Genomic DNA, 17736 nt, shown 5'->3' with positions numbered 1-17736 from the left:
TACACATGAAATTGAAACCTGATATATGCATACTCACTCACAGATCACTGCTATAACACAAAGATGGCTCACAGGATTACTGTCTGTAAAAGAGAGGGAGCTCATCTCTAAATTTGCAAGTCATAATGAGCCATGTCACATGACTGCTCGAAAATAAATGTATTTCATTGACAAACATATTATAATTCAGATTCACTTCTAACAATCATTTATTGGATCACATCAATATATATAAAATATATAAGTGTATATACACAGTATATTAAGATATTTTTGTTGGATCTATTTTAGACTCAATAAAGTGACATTTTTCAGCCACTTCTTTTTTTCTCAGCCTTTGTATAAGCTCCAGCTCACATGATTTGAACATACATCCTATCAAGATATTTGGATATTTGATCACACAACAACATTTGCTCTCTGCTCATTCTCAGGAGTTTTTTTTCACGCGTACTTCATGCACGGACCATCATTTCACAAGCTCAAAGTCTCATTGACCCTTAACTGAGCCCATATTCATCCTCTCAGTAGCTTTAAAGTGTTCAGCACATTTCATGCCAATCTGCCCATTAGATTTTGACATTACTTGCATATTGTGGATTTTCTTTTAGCTTGATGGTGATGCATTAAAAAGGATGAAAAGCTGGAGTCATTCTCTGAGGACCTTGAATTTCCATACCTAATTTGATGTCAGTTTTGACAGTAGTACCATCCTCTACTGGCGCCACTAGTTTATATTTTATTTAACCTTTACTTAAACAGGGAGTTCCTTGAGATTAAAATCTCTTTTTGGAGGAAGACCTGGCCAAGACAACACACCATTACAAAGTTTCAGAAATGATAGTATAAAGCAAGTCAAAACAGATAACAGAGCCAAAATACAAAAACAAAAACATAATGGAGCACATCAAAAATAGAAAAGGGACAACAGAAACATAATACAAAATCCAATATAGATACAGCTTTTGCACTCTTCAGTTACAGTTTTTGGTCAGAGTTTTGAACTCTCCCAGGGAGACACAATCATTAAGCTGTAGTGTGCCATAAAGGTTATTCCATAGCCAGGGCACAGAATATGAGAAAGCTGCTCTACCAAGTTCTGAGCAAATCCTGCCTTTTTGAGGAGTATATTTCTTAAGAAATATTTGTAGAACATTATCATATCTGATGCTAAAACATCAACACAGTTTGCAAAGGATTACATTTCCTACAGTCTTGTCTTCTGAACTGTTCCTCCGCTTAACTCCAGCTGAGACCTTCGAGCCCTGCAGTCACCCAGGAACCCCCACCTACGGGATCCCCAGCTCCACCAAGCTCCACTTCCAGGCTGGAGAGACCCTCCACTACTCCTGTCTGAATGGCCACCAGCTGCTGGGTGAGCCTATTCTCCACTGTGTCCCTGGACACCCATCCCAGTGGAGTGGGCTGCCACCTGTCTGCAAAGGTAAGAAACTGCAGCCTTAGTTTTTTAAAAAAACATTTTTTTATTATTATTCTTTTTTTTTTACATTATCAGGTCAACTTCAGTTATACATGGTGTCCAAGGGTCCTTAAAAGTCCTCGTCTACAAATATATTAACTAATTTAAGATGATTTAATAGATGAAAAATAGTAAAATACATAAAACAACTATATAAAAATACAAATACATACATGCCTCTAAAAGTAACACTTTAAAATTACCTTTATTTATAAAAAGCAAAATTACATTTATTAATCTGTTAACAAACAATTAAATGCTTTATAAACCACTTAGTAAGCAGCTGTTAAGGTTTATCGCTATCAGTTGCAACTTTGTACTGGCCATCCGAATAATGTTTATAGATGAACTACACCATATGTATTAACCATTTACAAAGTATTATAAACATCAGTTGCAACTTTACAATAAACATTTGTTTATTAAATGGTTTATGAAGCATTTCATTGTTTGTTAACAGTGAAATAACTATTGACTAAAGTTTAATTAACTATAAATTCACAGAGGTGTTACTCAAGGGGTTTTGGCAGTTTTTCCTTATCTGAATCAAGAGTCTAAGGACAGAAGGTGTCATAGCTGTTTAGATTGTAAAACTATTGAGGCAAATCAGGATTTGTGATACTAGGCTATAATAAAAATTGACTTGATTCAACTTTCAAATTGAGAAACTGAATACTGAATAATGAATGTTGAATTTCAAATACTATAAAATTCTTAAAATTGTCCTTAACGACTCTGTAAGGACACTGCCACACAGAGTTTAAAAGCCTGCAACTCCCCTCCAGTTAGTTAGAGCTGAAGAAGCCTCTTGGATGAGAGGTGAAACGTCTTCAAGTCCAGTTGCCTACGATACAACACTTAGAATTACCATGACCTGGATGACTGAGAATCTTCACCAACGTATTAAAGCAACCTTCTTAGAGGAAAAATTAATCCACATAAAGTAAGATAGATGGTTTTCAAAGTGACAATATATCGAAGAAAACTATAGTAATAGATATCAAATCAAATCCATTTCATTTATATAGCCCAAAATCACAGCCACATTGCCTCAATGGGCTTTACAATCTGTAGAGTGAACAACATCCTCTGTCCTTAGACCCTTGATTCGAGTGAGGAAAAACTTGCCATGTTGATGGAAAAAAAACCTTTTAACAGGGGGGAAAAAAAGAAGATGGAAGAAACCTCAGGAAGAGCCACAAAGCATTAGATGTCACATGTACAGAACAGAACAACAAAATCACAGTTTACAAGTTGCATTGACAGAATATCTGATACAAATTATAATCTATGTAAAGTGTGTGGATCCAGGAGACGACTGAGCAGGCCGAGGCATCGCCAAGTGGTGCCCGAGCCACATGACCTCCTCTCCACCGTGGTGACCTGGAAGACGACACACAAGATGATTAGCAGTAAAACAGAGAAGATCAGACTGAAGAGGCATCAAATTTTACAGATATACAGATATAAAGGACATAGTAAAACACAGGAGAGCAAGGATCCAGTGGAGCCCAGGGTATGACAATCCCGATCTGTCAATATGTGAGGCAGCAGGAGCCAGAAGAGGTAGATGTTCCCTGGGACCCGTGGTCCATCAGAAGGGAGCCTGAATGAAAAGAGAGGAGGAGAAGGGGAGGAGAAAGAGAAGAAGGAGGAGCAAGCTATAGAGAGTGAGAGAGCGACACAGCTTGCAGCCTGTGGGGACAGAAAACAAAAGCAAAAGTTAGAGAAATGCAATGTTAATCAGAATAAACAGATTGTTTCTCATCAGCAGGATACAGTATGTACTTGCTTATAAGATTCAAATTCTTATGGCCTTTCTTTGCTTCCATGGTGTCAATGAAAACTAAAATGAACTTGAAAAATAGCCCTTTCAACAAAAAAAATTAAAAAGCTTTTGAAATGAAAGTTGCAATGTTAAAATGATCAAAAATACAACATTTAACGTTCATTGTAATAATTTACATTTTATCAAAAGTAAAATCAAATTAATATAATGTCAAGTTATATTAGAATTTTTGTGGAATTACTGTAAAGTATTGGGTAATTACAAAGTAAAATTAAAATTGGTCGTAACATGGGAACTAAGCTAACACAAAGGTTGTTACTGACTATTAAGCATTTGTATGTCGACTACATACTCTTTTGAATTTGACCGGATGACGTGTGCACTGTTAAATGCACGGCCAGGTTAACCTGCTAGTGGCCCCAGAGTTTTGGGGTTCCATGGCCCTGGGCAGTTGCCTGCTTTGGCCTTGGCTGAGGGCCGATGCTGAATGAATACTTCATCCTATTCAGTGTCGGCAATGTCTTTGTCTTCAGCTGGCCCCTTGCCCTTCCAGTTGCACTCAGACTGTTGATGCAGAGAAGTGCACGTCAGCAGACCATTTATTTTATATCCTTTTATTTTTTTATATAAAGGTCCGTACTATCAGAGCTGCCAATATTAACTGCTGCAGAAGGCACATGTGGGCTTCTTGCACTTAGAAAGCAATGTTTTTTTCCCTCTACTCATATATTTAGATTAAGTCTGTTTAGTCAAAAATAATTCCTGTCGTACATCTAAACATTTAGATGGCTAAAATGTATATTCACATATTTAAATCCTTTAGATCCCTGTCTACTGTGCTGGCCTTTGTGTAAGAAATTAGGGATCTCACAAACTCTTTAAGTTGTTTAAATTTCTGGTTTTGTGTAGGCCTAATATCAAGCTTGTTATACTTGGATTTTTTAACTTAAGTAATGTTATACTCAAAATATCAAACCTCAACATTGATCAAACCAAGAAAAGCTTCAGATAATAACAAAAAAAACAGTATCTGTTGATTTTTGGCTTAGTTTTTTGTTTTTTTACTGGAGTAAACACACTGTCTCAAAAATGGACATTCCAATTTGGTGTTGGCATGATAAAGATCAGCATTTTTTTGTCTCAGTTGTACAGTCACATGACCCCTTAAATCTTCTCTATTATTTAGTGCCTCCAGAAGACACTGACAGTTTGAAAGACAATTTAACAAAAGAAACAAGCTACACAAAGAAGACTGAGCATGTTTCAAAAAGGCAGGAAAAACACATCAGTCAAAGTGAAAGCTGGAGAGGGAAAAGGCTTTTTTTGTTTTAAATGGCTTTGGATTTTGCTGTCCTGACAGTTTGAAGAAGGCTGTTCCAGTTCAGAGGCTGAAATAACAAAAGAGTGGCCTTTAGTTTGAGCCAGCACCCTGATCAAAGCACCTAAGGGAGACGGGGTGCTGTAAGGACACATTAAAAAAAACAGCCAGACTTGAGGAAATACTGCTCAGGGTGCTGGTGAGAATGTGTGTGTGTAATTTGCTTACAGCCCAACTGCTGTTAATTTGCAAGGTGATGAACTGACATATATTACATGTACGTTCTTTTCCTGAGCTCAAAATGTCCCATTGTGCAGTCAGGAAGAAGGCACAAATACAATTCTGTATTCACCTGGTTTACTGAAGAAACCTTTTATTCCTACAGATTCAAGTTTATTACTTACTTTCACATTTTGCTTCATCCAGGCATTAAATAAGTCAAGGACATGAAGTTTGGTGAATTTTCATCAGTACAAACAGTTCAGATAGAATAAGCTTGAAAATAAATAGTTGTAACCAAGCACTATTTACTTACTTTCTATTTATGTTTGGGTTTTTTAATTAAATTTAATTGAATGTTTTTGTACTTTATTAAGCTCTTTTCCTCATGTTTATTTGACATCTCCCTGTGTTCTCCTCAGCCCAGCCAGTGGACTATGATGAGCACAGATTAGATGGTAAGTTGTGCAAAGAATTTAATTTTACCTGCACACCATGAGTCTGTTTTACATGGTGCGAACAATATTTATTGTATTGTAGCTGTAAGGGAACCTCAATTAAGAGTACTCAACAAGTCAGGGTATGAGCAATTACAAAAATCAATTAATTATTTCACCCATTTAAAGGCAGCTGATTGGTTAATGAGCCATGGTACACACATACAGTGGACTAGTATATTCTAAATGACAGAAATATTAATATTGTCCCCTCTTTTTCTCCAATAGTATCTACTGCAGACCTAAGAATGGAGGGGGCCCAAGTAGCATTTGCTGTCTTCATCCCCATCACCCTCCTCCTCATCCTCATCATTGGGATCTACCTCTACTTCTCAAAGTAGGTTCAATGGCCAGTAAGGAAAAAGAAAAGAAAACTTTGGCATTTTTTATATAAATGGATGTCACCTCAGCCCCTCTGTCACTGATATAACACAATAAGTCTTGATTTTATCAATTGTATTATGATGTCTAAAGGTGCTTGTATGCGCTACAGTAGATAGATAACTTTATTTATTCTCTGGGGGAAATGCCACAGCAGCAGTACACAAACAAACCATTTAATTACAACATTAGTGCAAAAACAATGTCGAACACAAAAAGTGATCAAAACAGTAGAATAAAAGTAAGCACATTTAATTACAAGTTTGATGTTAAAAGTTAAAAATGTATTAATATATTATGATAGGCAACTCTTTGCTAATAAGTTAGCAAAATAATTTTAAGTTGGGTTTTAACAGCAACACGTTCTCACTCCCAACTCATTAGATACAGCATCATTGTCATACATCATTATGACATGTCTTTTTTACTGTTATTAAGGTTCGGAATTGTTTGGTTAGGTTTAGGCACAAAAACTCCTTGGTTAGGTTTAGGGGAGAAAAAAAAGTAGTGTGAGTCACGTCATATAATGTTACAGTAACTCAACAGTATCTGCATCATACATGTCTTCAACTTTTGCTAGTACTTAGGTGTCATCTCAAATACTAACTAGAAAAACTTTGAACAAAAAAATGTGTTGGATTGCAGCACCTCTTGCACTTGCTTGTGGCGAGCAATGCATACAATAATAAATGTCTGTAGGTGGTACATTTGTCACTCTTGTTCTGCGTTCATAAAGCTTTGCTACCATAGTCAGTCAAATTTTGTATTAAGAGGATTTAGCATTGAAGAGTTACGGCCTGTCAAGTGCATCAGGCCACGCTCTCAAAAGTTTGACAACCAATTACAGATAAACAGTGATAGTGATATATAAAAAACAACAACAATAACTGCTCAAGTTTTGTATGGGCTCATCTTAATATGGTCTGTGCCAAAATTTGGTCTTTCTTCTACTCCCAACGGTTCATGAGTTAGCCAAAGCCAAAACGTATCATGCTCAATAACTGGCCACCTGATGCCGCTATTGAGTTCATGCTTTAGTATGTTGAGCATATCTCCATAGGGCACCTGTGTGCTCAGTATGATTACTTTAGCATGTATAGTGTATAAGATACTGATGCATATTGTGACTCCCACAGATATTAGCAATCCCACAATGATATCGGACCCTTCAGTATACCATCCACCTCCACAGCACCTCACAGCTGGCCTACACCTCTCCTTATTAGCACTGCCAATGTTGCCAGCACACAATTATGATAAGGTTGCATTGAAGAGACATTTGGGTGTCGTGACTTTGTATCCAGACTGACATAAGCCAGATATGACTGAGTGATCTGACCATTTCAGATCCAGCCACTTTTTCAATGTTGGATTTCAGCTATGTTCGTCTACAGTCTGACATTAAACTTGAGACAAAACTGACTCATTAAAGCAGATGTAAGATGTATACAGTTTTAGCAATGTAATGCCACAGCCACTTCAGAGAAAAAGCCTCTTAAAAATATTCAATAAATAGACACTGCATTTATGTCAGAGAGTCCTGCATGCATGGTTCCTTTTAGTAACATTAATTTCTAATCTCTTAGACTAAAGAGTTTGGACAGCTTCTGTCTGAAAGAGAGGCAAATGCAACTATATTTGGCCAAGAGGACCTGCTGCATTTTAAAAATAGCTGTCACAGAATTAGTATCAGAGATTTCAGCACACAGTGATGAAAAATAGAAGGCCAAAGTGTGACCCCACCAGAAACTACTATACGACTCAGAGACATCCAAAAGAATTCAAAACATACAGTCCACTAATGACTTGTAGTCAAGTGTATTCACTACATTAATGCTTGTGCCATTCTTTTAGGGTGATGACACCTCCATAGTGTTTTAAGTACATATTTGTGGGATATTCCCATTATGTTATCCTATGTGTTTATATGTGTGAATGCCAGTGGGTTCCCTGGATGAAGATGAGTCGATCGATATAAGTAAGGTCCATTTGGTCGTACGAAAGTTTTTCAGCAAATTTGGATTTTTTGTGAAACACCTTTCTTGCCTCTTTTGATACATACTTCATTCAATCTTCAATGAAATTCAATCACCAAATTAGTACATACCATATTTAGATGAGCCTGATAAAAATGATAACATTTATTTTTTATATTATTTACTGTTTGTCTGCAATTGGTTATCAAAGTTTTGAGGGCATGGCCTGATGCACTTGACAGGCCCTGACCCTTCCATGTTTAAACCAATTAGGACCACACTTGTGAGTGTGTAAACTACCATACTAATCTATCCTCAGGGGGTGCAACAGCAACAACATAACATGATTTTTCTGCAGTTCTGTCGCCTTTAAGAAGATGAAACTTGGCAAACATGTCATCCATGAGCCTGTGCACGACATATAAAAGCATGGCACCGACAATCTCCACCTTGAATATACCACATGCAGGACATCGATTATTGAACACATCGCTCGCTGTGAGCGACAGCAGCTGATGCAGCAATCCAACAAAATGCAGGGTTCCTAGTTTATCTTTTTTTACATGAATCTCTTCTCTATCTGTGCTCAGGGTTCAGAGGAAGCCATTACGGCTCTCCCTGTCCTCCAACTTACCATATGAAAACATCACTGGAGAGTCTACATTTGACAGCTCTGTTTGTGAGACAACGGTGAGTCAGCATATTTGCATATATGTGTTTTTGACTGGGCCTGGTGCAGGTTCTTCTGTATGCTGCATGTTCCTGAAGAAGATGGCTCTTTGTCTATCTTCTGTTTTCCCCTGTGTTCCCCACTGCTTCTTGCTCCAAACAACCAACATCGCTGGACACTAGGTGTGAGACCAGGGAAGGTCATTTGCCCATTTGGTCTGGAATTACAGCATTGGGGAGAACTACTTTTTTGAATTCCTCAAAGTCAAATCCTCAACTCAGATCAAAATCACATTAATCATATCTAAACCGTGCGCACGGATTCATGAACTGTGGGAGCGGATTCATAAACCGCGGGAAGGAATTCACAATCCATGCACACAGTTTTGTAAATCTGTTTTTCTGAATATCTTATGAGCAGTGGAAATTCTCTAAATTGTTCAAGATTTGAAGTGAATAGAAGAACAAGAACAAGAACAAGATTTATTTATATCACATGTCATACAATGTACTACAGTGAAACTGGTACTGTGCATTTGAGGAATTCCCAAGGAAGCAGTAGGGAGCATTACAGCGTCTGGGGATCTTAGCCAGTGCCTTGGTCAAGTGCACTGACTGGAGAATCAACGTTGGCTTTTTGGTCACCAGACTCAAAATAGCTGAAATTATAGCTGAAGTGAAATTTCTACATAATTACCTAAATTAATCCATAAATATAAAATACAGAATATTGAATTGCATATTTTCTCTCTTTAATTTGTTATAGAGCTGTCTTTGGCAGCATGTGCAGCTTTGCACATTGGAACACAGTAGGTGCTGTAAGTTGTCAGACTGAGGGTTTTTCAGACATGATACTTGGCTGATAACCTCCATAAAGCACAAGTTCCTATAAGAAACCATTTGAGCAATAGCAACAGTTTTGGATCTTTAATTAAGATCAAGGAATTTATGTTAGTCCTAAGGGAGATTAAAGAAATGATCACCTTTTGAATTCATACTCCTGAACTGCTGCTAACTATAGCTGCCGTTAGCTAGTTAGCTCAGTTAGCGGGACAGTAAGCGATCTGGAATCTGAGCTCGGGTGGTTTTACGAATAAAGATGGGCCGGGGCTAGCTGGTTAGCATGCTAACTTCAGTAGCTATATCTGCAACACAATATATAGACGTCTGACTTTTTTTGTTAAACTAAAATTCTTGCATATTGCACCTTTAACAACCATTAATTGAGTTCTACCTAATTAGTATTTTCCCTTGGACTATGTACCGTATATAATCATTAATAAGATACGGCATCATTCCAATTGATGACATTCTTCTTTGTGTTGAATTAATCTTTTTCTTCTTCTTCTATGCTGACAATGCTGAAGAACAATGAGGTGAGTTAGTCCTATGCTGAATGCTGAGACATGAGAAACCATACACATTAAATGCATTGCACAATTTGCAAGTGTCATAGATTTAAGATAGGGCTAAGTCTGGTGATATTCTTATCTTACGGTTTTCATATAATGAACAAATTGTATATGCAGACCCAAATCAACAATGAATGTATCCAACAAACAAGTTACGCTAGTCCTATCCCACTCTTTCCCCCCATTTTCTATCAGTCTTTAAGCTGTCCTACCAAACAAAGATTAAAAGCCAAAAAACGACTAGACCTTGTGTGCTTACACTATCCCAAATGTTTCCCGCAGGGTTTAAACCCAGGGAAATTTATAATACCACTTTTACACCAACATTTTTAGATGCAGGTAAACCAGCTTAAAACATGTGATCGACTGTTTAACTTGTTTAAAATAGTCTTAATTAACAATCTGAATTAGACACATTGTTTTCATTAGAGCTGATAACGGAAGTTGCTAAGGAGTGAGACATCTTGTTCCTCCCTCATCTCTGTTTAGAACTGTACATGCGCAGTACCAATCAGGCATCTTGACAGAGACAGATGGAAGATATTAACAAGCCAGCGGCCTTAACGTCAACACACGTCATAGCCTTGTGTCTGAAAAGTGGAGCAAATTAGCATGTTCACCCGGGTGTTGTTTTTACATCAGAGCCTTACGGAGCCGTAGGCAATAAATATCCGCGACTAAGGCAGGGTCAGTTGACCCAGGAGCAAATTCCGATTGTACGCATTCACATTGCATACAAAAGCTAGATGTAAGCAGGTGTTTGTGTTTTTTTTTGGCCAGTGTGAAAGGGGTATAATTTTATTCAGTGTAACAGTGTTTTTCATTTGCTCGCCTCAATACATGCTGACAATTCTGAAGAACATTGAGAGTGAGGAAGCAAGTCAGCGAATGTGCCGAAATCTAACATGAATAAAACTTCAGTCACGAACAGACTTTCATCAGCAGTGGTGCTTGTTTAACAATGACAAGAAACCAACTCCTATAATCCCATGCTACTTAAGTCTTTTGTTTTGTTTTGATATGGAGACCCCTATTGGCAGAAATTACATACTGTGTTTGAATCTAAAAACTTTTGGTGGCTTTGATTTGTGTTGCTGTTTGTTGCTAGGACAAATACAACACATTTCCCAAATACTGTATATTATCTATGTTGTACTGCAGCAGTCATAGTATAATGTAACAACATTTTTATTTTTTTATAAATTGTTACGTCAATGATCAGTGATCATGTTCACAGTCTCTGTGACTCCTCCTCACAAAATGAGTAATAGCTCAGTTTCATATAACTGAACTTCCCTAGAACGTGAATTGGGTTTGGTTGTCTGGTGGTCATATATTTTCAGTTGAGAGGAAATGTTTTAGCAGGACCGTGATCTCATGTGTTCATTCTCTTCTCAGGAAACAAGAGAATACGAGGTTTCAATCTGAAGACGCCAGTTTTTATGTTTCAGTATGGACACATAAGAAGCCTGCTGGCCTTTTTGAGGTCTGTCACACTCACACTTTTGGTGACTCCCTTGGCGCCTCCACCCTGTTCTCTGTACACTGAATATGAGCCTCCCTTTATTTACCCAACAGAGGACACCACACCAGCCCTGGAAAGGCTGAGCCACCGGATTATTTTTCTAGCTCTTCAACAGTAACGGTCCAGCAGCAGTTTGTACAGTTTTTAATCCTGTGCTTGCATCCTGAGGACTTTCCCTGCAACGTACCATCAGAAAGCAGAGGGAATCAATGAGAAACTCATGCCATTAAGTGCATAAACATCAGATGTTACGTTTTCTTATGTATATTATACAGTATATGTGTCCTGCCACCATTTAAAATCAATGCTTATGAATTTATGGGAAGTCTATTAAGAGTAAGATTTTACAATTAAATATCACAGAAAAACATTTGCTTTTATCAGCATATGCCCCGGAATGCTTCTTTTTGAACTGATGCAACCTGCTGAGAAAATAAATCATAATGTGCCTTAAATAAAAGGCCCTTGAAGAAATATTTCTCTTTCTGAGAGTGAGATGACTTGATTTGTATCAATCTTATGTCTGTATGTTAAGTACAGAGCAGGATGTGATTAGCCTAGCTTAGCATAAAGACTGGAAGACGGGGGCTGAACAGCTATCCTGGCTCTGTCCAACGCTCAAAACCCCACCATTCCATGCATCTAATGCTTGCTGAAAAACATGTTGTGTCTTGATAATTTGTATTTAAGCAGAAAAATACAGAAGGAAGTTTTTGTGGTTTTAAGGATGTATCTATTTCTTGACAAACAAAAGTTTATCCATCTGGATATTGTTAACTTTATGCAAATGAGGGTGAAATTTGCTAGGATGCTCCATAGTGATTGCCTGAAAAACCTTCAAAGAAAAAGTAATGCAGTGCTGGAACAAGACGTTTAGCCTTTACCTGGTAGAAAAGATACAAATGAAATGAAAAACTGCTTGGTTCTGGTAGCTAATGAACAAGCTACTCATTAGCGTGCTAGCAATGACAGGCTCATAGCAATAAGTGGAAAGGAAAAAAGCCAAAAGAGCATAATTTGTTGGCTTCCAGTGAGCCTTAACTTGTAAGATTTTGTAGAACTTTTTGTTTTCACTAAACAGAGGAAGGCTAGTAGTTTCCCCTGCTTCCGGTGTTTATGCTAAGTTAGGCTAACCAGGCCCCGACTCCAGCCCTCTACACTCTCTTCACAGACAGTAAATAAGCATAGATTCCAGGATGTTGAAAGTAGTGGTAGCATATAAATTAAGATTATAGATATTATCATTAAACTTTTACACATAAACACCACCAGTTCCCATATTGAAGTTTCAATTTCTGTTTTAAAATGACAATGCTGATTTAACAGTCATATGTAACATGCAGAATGAAAGACAAATGCATTTGATTTCTACTTTGTTTATCAGCATCGTTAGCATTACAATTGAGTTTAAACACTTATAGTGCCCACCCATGCATTATTCTTTCTATGAAGCAAAAGCAACATGCACAGCAACGTGCACACCAAGGTAAGCTGTTGTTCACATTGCCATTGCCTGTTTGGAGATTGCATCTAAATTTAGAACATTACTGTTGTTCAAACATACAGTATATATTGTCCTATGATAAGGTGTATCCATGCAAGCCGGTGTGATGACAATGATAATAATTAACCTATTTTTGATTCATTGTACATAAAGTACTGATAAAGCTACTTCACGAACATCTTCAATAAAAGTTATTGTTCAGAAAAAAAACAATGGATACTCTGACAATGTGTCTTATTTGCTGAATCACTCGTCTCTGTGTTTACATTGTAGGTGAGTGACTGGTTTGTGTCCATTTGATTGTGTGCTATATTTGAAGATATTCCAATTTGTTATGCTCATGTCGACACTGTCTAATGATATAATCCCTAGCTTAATTTGTAGACAAACTGACTGCAGTTAAATGTAACTTCTAACTGCAAAATCAAATCAATGCAGTGTTCTTGTTTTCTGAACTCAGATTCCTGAAACACGTTATTGATGACAACTTACGATTTGTAAGTTTTGGGATACTTTAAGACGGGTCTTCAACATTTTTCAGGCCAAGGACCCCTTCAGGTGACAGAGAGACAGACCAAGGACTTCCTATCTTAAAAAATGATATATATTCATATTAAACTGAGCCTAGAAAAACATGTAAGATGGCCTATAGTGCCATGAATAAACCTTATCGTGCACACACACCTGTCAAAATAATTACTGATGGATTCATATTTTCATGTTTAATTTTAAACATACATGTGGAAGGCAGGTTGTCTAAAAGGGCATCTATGATGTCTTCATAGATTAGTTTGACAGCACCACAGAACAGGTGACACACACTGTCAATACAACGCCCTTGACCTCTTGAGCTAATTCTCTGAATATTTCAAAATAAAAAAAAATAAAAAAAACTATCACACTGTCCCTCTTACAATGTCAAAGCTTCCATCTCACTTAAGATCCTGCCTTGTCTTGTTTGAAAAATGTTTTTTTGTTTAGCTTCATCTCCTGGAACCTCCTAAATGTTGACTTACAGACTGATGACCACTGAAATTGTTGTTATTTTGCCTTCTTTTTAATTACTTCATAAATAAAAAGAAGAATGTTGAGTACAATTCCAGACATGGATGACTGTCAGCAGGCTGACACCCTCTGCTCAGCCGACTACAGTGAACATGTGCTCTGTGACTTCTACAGAGTCAGCCAACAGCAGAGAATTATCTTCCTTGCTTGGTAATGTTTTAATGTCTGAACATGTGAACTTGACAGACCAGATCAAACAGGCCAAAAACTCCTTTCCCACCATGTTCACATATATTACTCTGTCTTCAGTTTTAAAAGCTAACACAAATGACATGGTATGTTCAAAAATGTAGATGACAGAAGGTACAACTGCCTGTTCTTCTGCAGGTTAGGCCATTGTTGTAGATGTCACAAGCTCCCATTGTTCCCAAAAAAGGGACAAAGGAATAAAGAAAATCATCAAAACGGCAATAACTGCTGTCATACAGAATTACAATTGTGCTGTAATTTAATGTAATCTCTTCCTTACATTGCATTACATTTCATTGAGTGTTGATGGGCAGGTAAATTACCTTAATGCTTGTCACACTGTGTGCTTGGGAGCACTGTTGGAGGAGATGGCCTTACCAACAAAGCCTGGCTCCAGACCTCTGAATCAACGCCATCATCTCAAAAAATCTGTCAAATATTTTGGCTTTTGAGTTTTGAAAATGAGCAGTTTGGCCCTAAAAACATCTTAGATGGGAAGCCATTTTCAGCATTCAATATCTTCAGAGAAATAACTCAGAGAGCAGTGCTGGGTGATATGGACTATATATTGTATTGCAATATTTCTGGGATATGTAGCAAAACATGATACTTATCTCAATATTTTCAAATCTACTTTTAAACACTTCATACATGTTCAATCTAACAACACAGTTTTATTGTTTTGCATGTTTAATAGCACATGCACACACACACACACAGAGAGAGAGAGAGAGAGAGAGAGTGACACAGAGAGAGAGTTTTTAATTGCATTAAACAATTATGAAGTGCTCTCTTAGTGTTATGTTTACAAGGCTATTATAGGGCTGGGTAGTATGGACAAAATTACATATAATATTTTTGAACAAATACCTCAATATTGTTATTGCTACAATATTGTCGGATGACTATTGGTACTTTCACTAAATATTAACACAATGAGATTTTTAATAAATAATGATCAGTAATGTGGATATAATGACTAAGTGGGTAAACACAAGTATTAGAACAAGTAGAACAGTCTGGGAAGTTCAGAATATGACATCACTTTACTGTAATGCAGCCTTTAAAACCAAGAAAAGACAACACTAATGCCATATCACCATATAATGATATCCAAAATCTAAGTTGATATATTGTCTCATATCACGATAAGGATATAATATTGATACATTGCCCAACCATACAGCTATGAAATTTGAGAGGAGCACTGGAAAAAAATTGCATATGATGGATTCATATGATTAAATAGCAGGTCTCATAGTTGCAGGTGTCATAGTTTCATTACTAGTCCATGGAAATGGCAAAAAAGTGCAAATATATGAATGTTCGTATATTTCCTTCTAAAAATATTGTGTTCTTTATGATAGGGCAAAAGCCAAGGTGGTACTTTTTTAGATTAGTTTCAGCTTCAGACAACTTCATTAATCCCCCCAGGAGCAATTTGTTTGAATTGCCCCTGGTGGGATTATTAAATTGTCTGAAAGGCTAAAATGGCAATGTGGACTCATTCCTAGGACCATTAAAATGTGTGTCCTCATGGCAAAGATGAACCCTGCATGTCAATGTTGTGTCTTATTTCCATGTTTTGAGTTTGTAGTGCATTGATGCTGGACAACATGACTACACGAAATATGGTTACAAATGCCAATGTGCTCATGCAGTGGACATTGTAGGACACTTAAACTGGTACAAATTGAAATTTCTGTCTGCTATGATGGCAGCAGCAGATTAATTCCAGCAGCTACTGTTTTCCCTTAATTTTTGTGTAAACCTTAATGTTCATAAAATAAGTAATTTAATTGGACTACGTTGTATCATTTATACACATTTACTCAACATGATGGAAAAAATATTTTTGAGTGTATTTTGCCAGTAACAAGCTTGTTAAGAAATGTTTATTATTATAGAGCATTTAAAATTCCAAATTAAAATTCAACAAACTAACCCTTGTCTTACTTAGTTCAAACCTGCCTGGTGGGGCTCAACTGGTAAAAGGTTTGTGAAGGCTAAAATCACTGATATAGAGAGGAGAAGTCCCAGCCCCTCCTGTGTGTCCCATGGGACATTATCTCGGAAAAACTTTGTACAGAAGTCAATGGAGAGAGCAAAATACATTTTTCATTCTTTTGAAATGTGCCATGAATTACACATTTGATGTTTGTGAATTCAAAAGATAATTTTGCGAGTCAAGTCACAGTTTGTCTCAAAGATAGTAAAATACCATTTAGTTTTGTGTAAAACCACTCGGTGAACTACATTGTCTTGCTCAATATACGTCACCAACAACACCTCGGTACAGAAAGTTCTGAACTAGCTAATATACAGGACAGGGTCTACAAGGTTTCAATTATGTGTTCTGGTGAGTGTTAAACCAGACAATGTCACTTTGGTGACTATTGGGGGTGTAGTTTTATAATTACAGATTTTCGAAGTCTTATTTTTCATTTGTTTTGTGATAAAAAACAAACAAATGACTTTCTCAAGTTGCAAAATGATCTTTTAAACTGACAAATATCATATGTGTAATTCATGGCACAATTCAAGCAGAATCAAAAAATGATTTGTTTCTCGTCATTCACTACCACACATTTTTCCTGAAATAAGGTCCCATGGTGGTCCACCTGAAAGGGTGTGACTTTGCCCCTATATAATTTGAATTAAAAATAAACTAAAGCCAACATTAGAGTATTTCTGAATTTGTCTATTTTTATCTTTCCATGAGCACAATTAAATGAGCAAACTTTCTTGAAGTGATCATATTCTAACTGTAAAATTCAATGGTCAGAATCCGTTTGGTCAACTACTCAAACACAACAGAACACTGCCTCCATCTGCTGGCAAGAGCTAAGACTGACCCATCCATGAGACAGGCATGTGGCTTAAGCTACCTAGATACCTACAACATGGCATTACATTTTGGCTTTTACCTCATTCTCCAGACTGTTACTTACTGTGAAGCAGTCCACCAGGAATTGGATGATTTTATTGTGATTAGTAGGAAGACTCAAAATAATGTATTTCATTTTATCGTTGATCATCTCTCCAAAAAATATTTTATTCTGTGACAATAACTTGTTATAGTTTTTTCTCCAATTTCTGAAAAGGTTGTGATGGCCCTTGTTCACCTCACTGTTGTACATCAGCGTGTGGGCCATCAGTGCACTGCCCAGTATATACATATACACACACACACACACACACACACACACACACACATATATATACATGTCAGTTGTGGTAGCATTTGTATTACCAGTAATAATATTTTGTTGCAGACATAGTAGCCTAGTAGTGCTGGCTGTAGTAAAAACGTGATCATAGTGACAGAGGTAGTTGTGCCAATGCAACAGTAATGCTGAAAACGCTCATTTTAGGTCCAGTAACAACATGGTAAAAGTTCGAGCTGCAGGCAAATGTGGTAGCAAATCAATAGCAGAAGCAGCAGTGACTTACAGTAGTCAGTACTACTGGTTCAGTAGTAGCAGCTCATACCGGAATGTGACAAAAACAGGTAAGCTATCAGTAACGTCCGTTAGCAGCAGGGCTATAGATACAAGCAGCAGTAAACATTACTCTCAGTAGACCGAACAGCAGGGTGAACACAGTAATGACTAGCAGCAGAATTAGACTGTCCCTTGAATGACCATATATTAGTATCATACATGTGCAATAGCCGCAGCTGAATACAATGTACACAATCTATTCGTTCCTT

General features: G+C 37.1%; 1 protein-coding gene across 1 annotated transcript in view; it reads left to right on the top strand.

The window, feature by feature from the left end:
- sez6b (seizure related 6 homolog b) overlaps positions 1-12974 on the top strand; it is a 259161-nt gene extending 246187 nt beyond the window's left edge. The window contains exons 13-17 of the mRNA XM_084350932.1: positions 1250-1444; positions 5229-5264; positions 5532-5640; positions 8251-8350; positions 11140-12974. Coding sequence (XP_084207058.1) covers positions 1250-1444; positions 5229-5264; positions 5532-5640; positions 8251-8350; positions 11140-11169 — 470 coding nt within the window. The 3' untranslated portion in view covers positions 11170-12974. The remainder of the gene's footprint in view (positions 1-1249; positions 1445-5228; positions 5265-5531; positions 5641-8250; positions 8351-11139) is intronic.
- Positions 12975-17736: the final 4762 nt, after the last annotated feature.

The sequence above is a fragment of the Pagrus pagrus genome, assembly GCF_965226575.1.
Source record: "Pagrus pagrus genome assembly, chromosome: 4".
Lineage (NCBI taxonomy): Eukaryota > Metazoa > Chordata > Actinopteri > Spariformes > Sparidae > Pagrus > Pagrus pagrus.
Note: the sequence above shows the minus strand (reverse complement) of the source record. Positions and strands in the feature narration are given on the sequence as shown.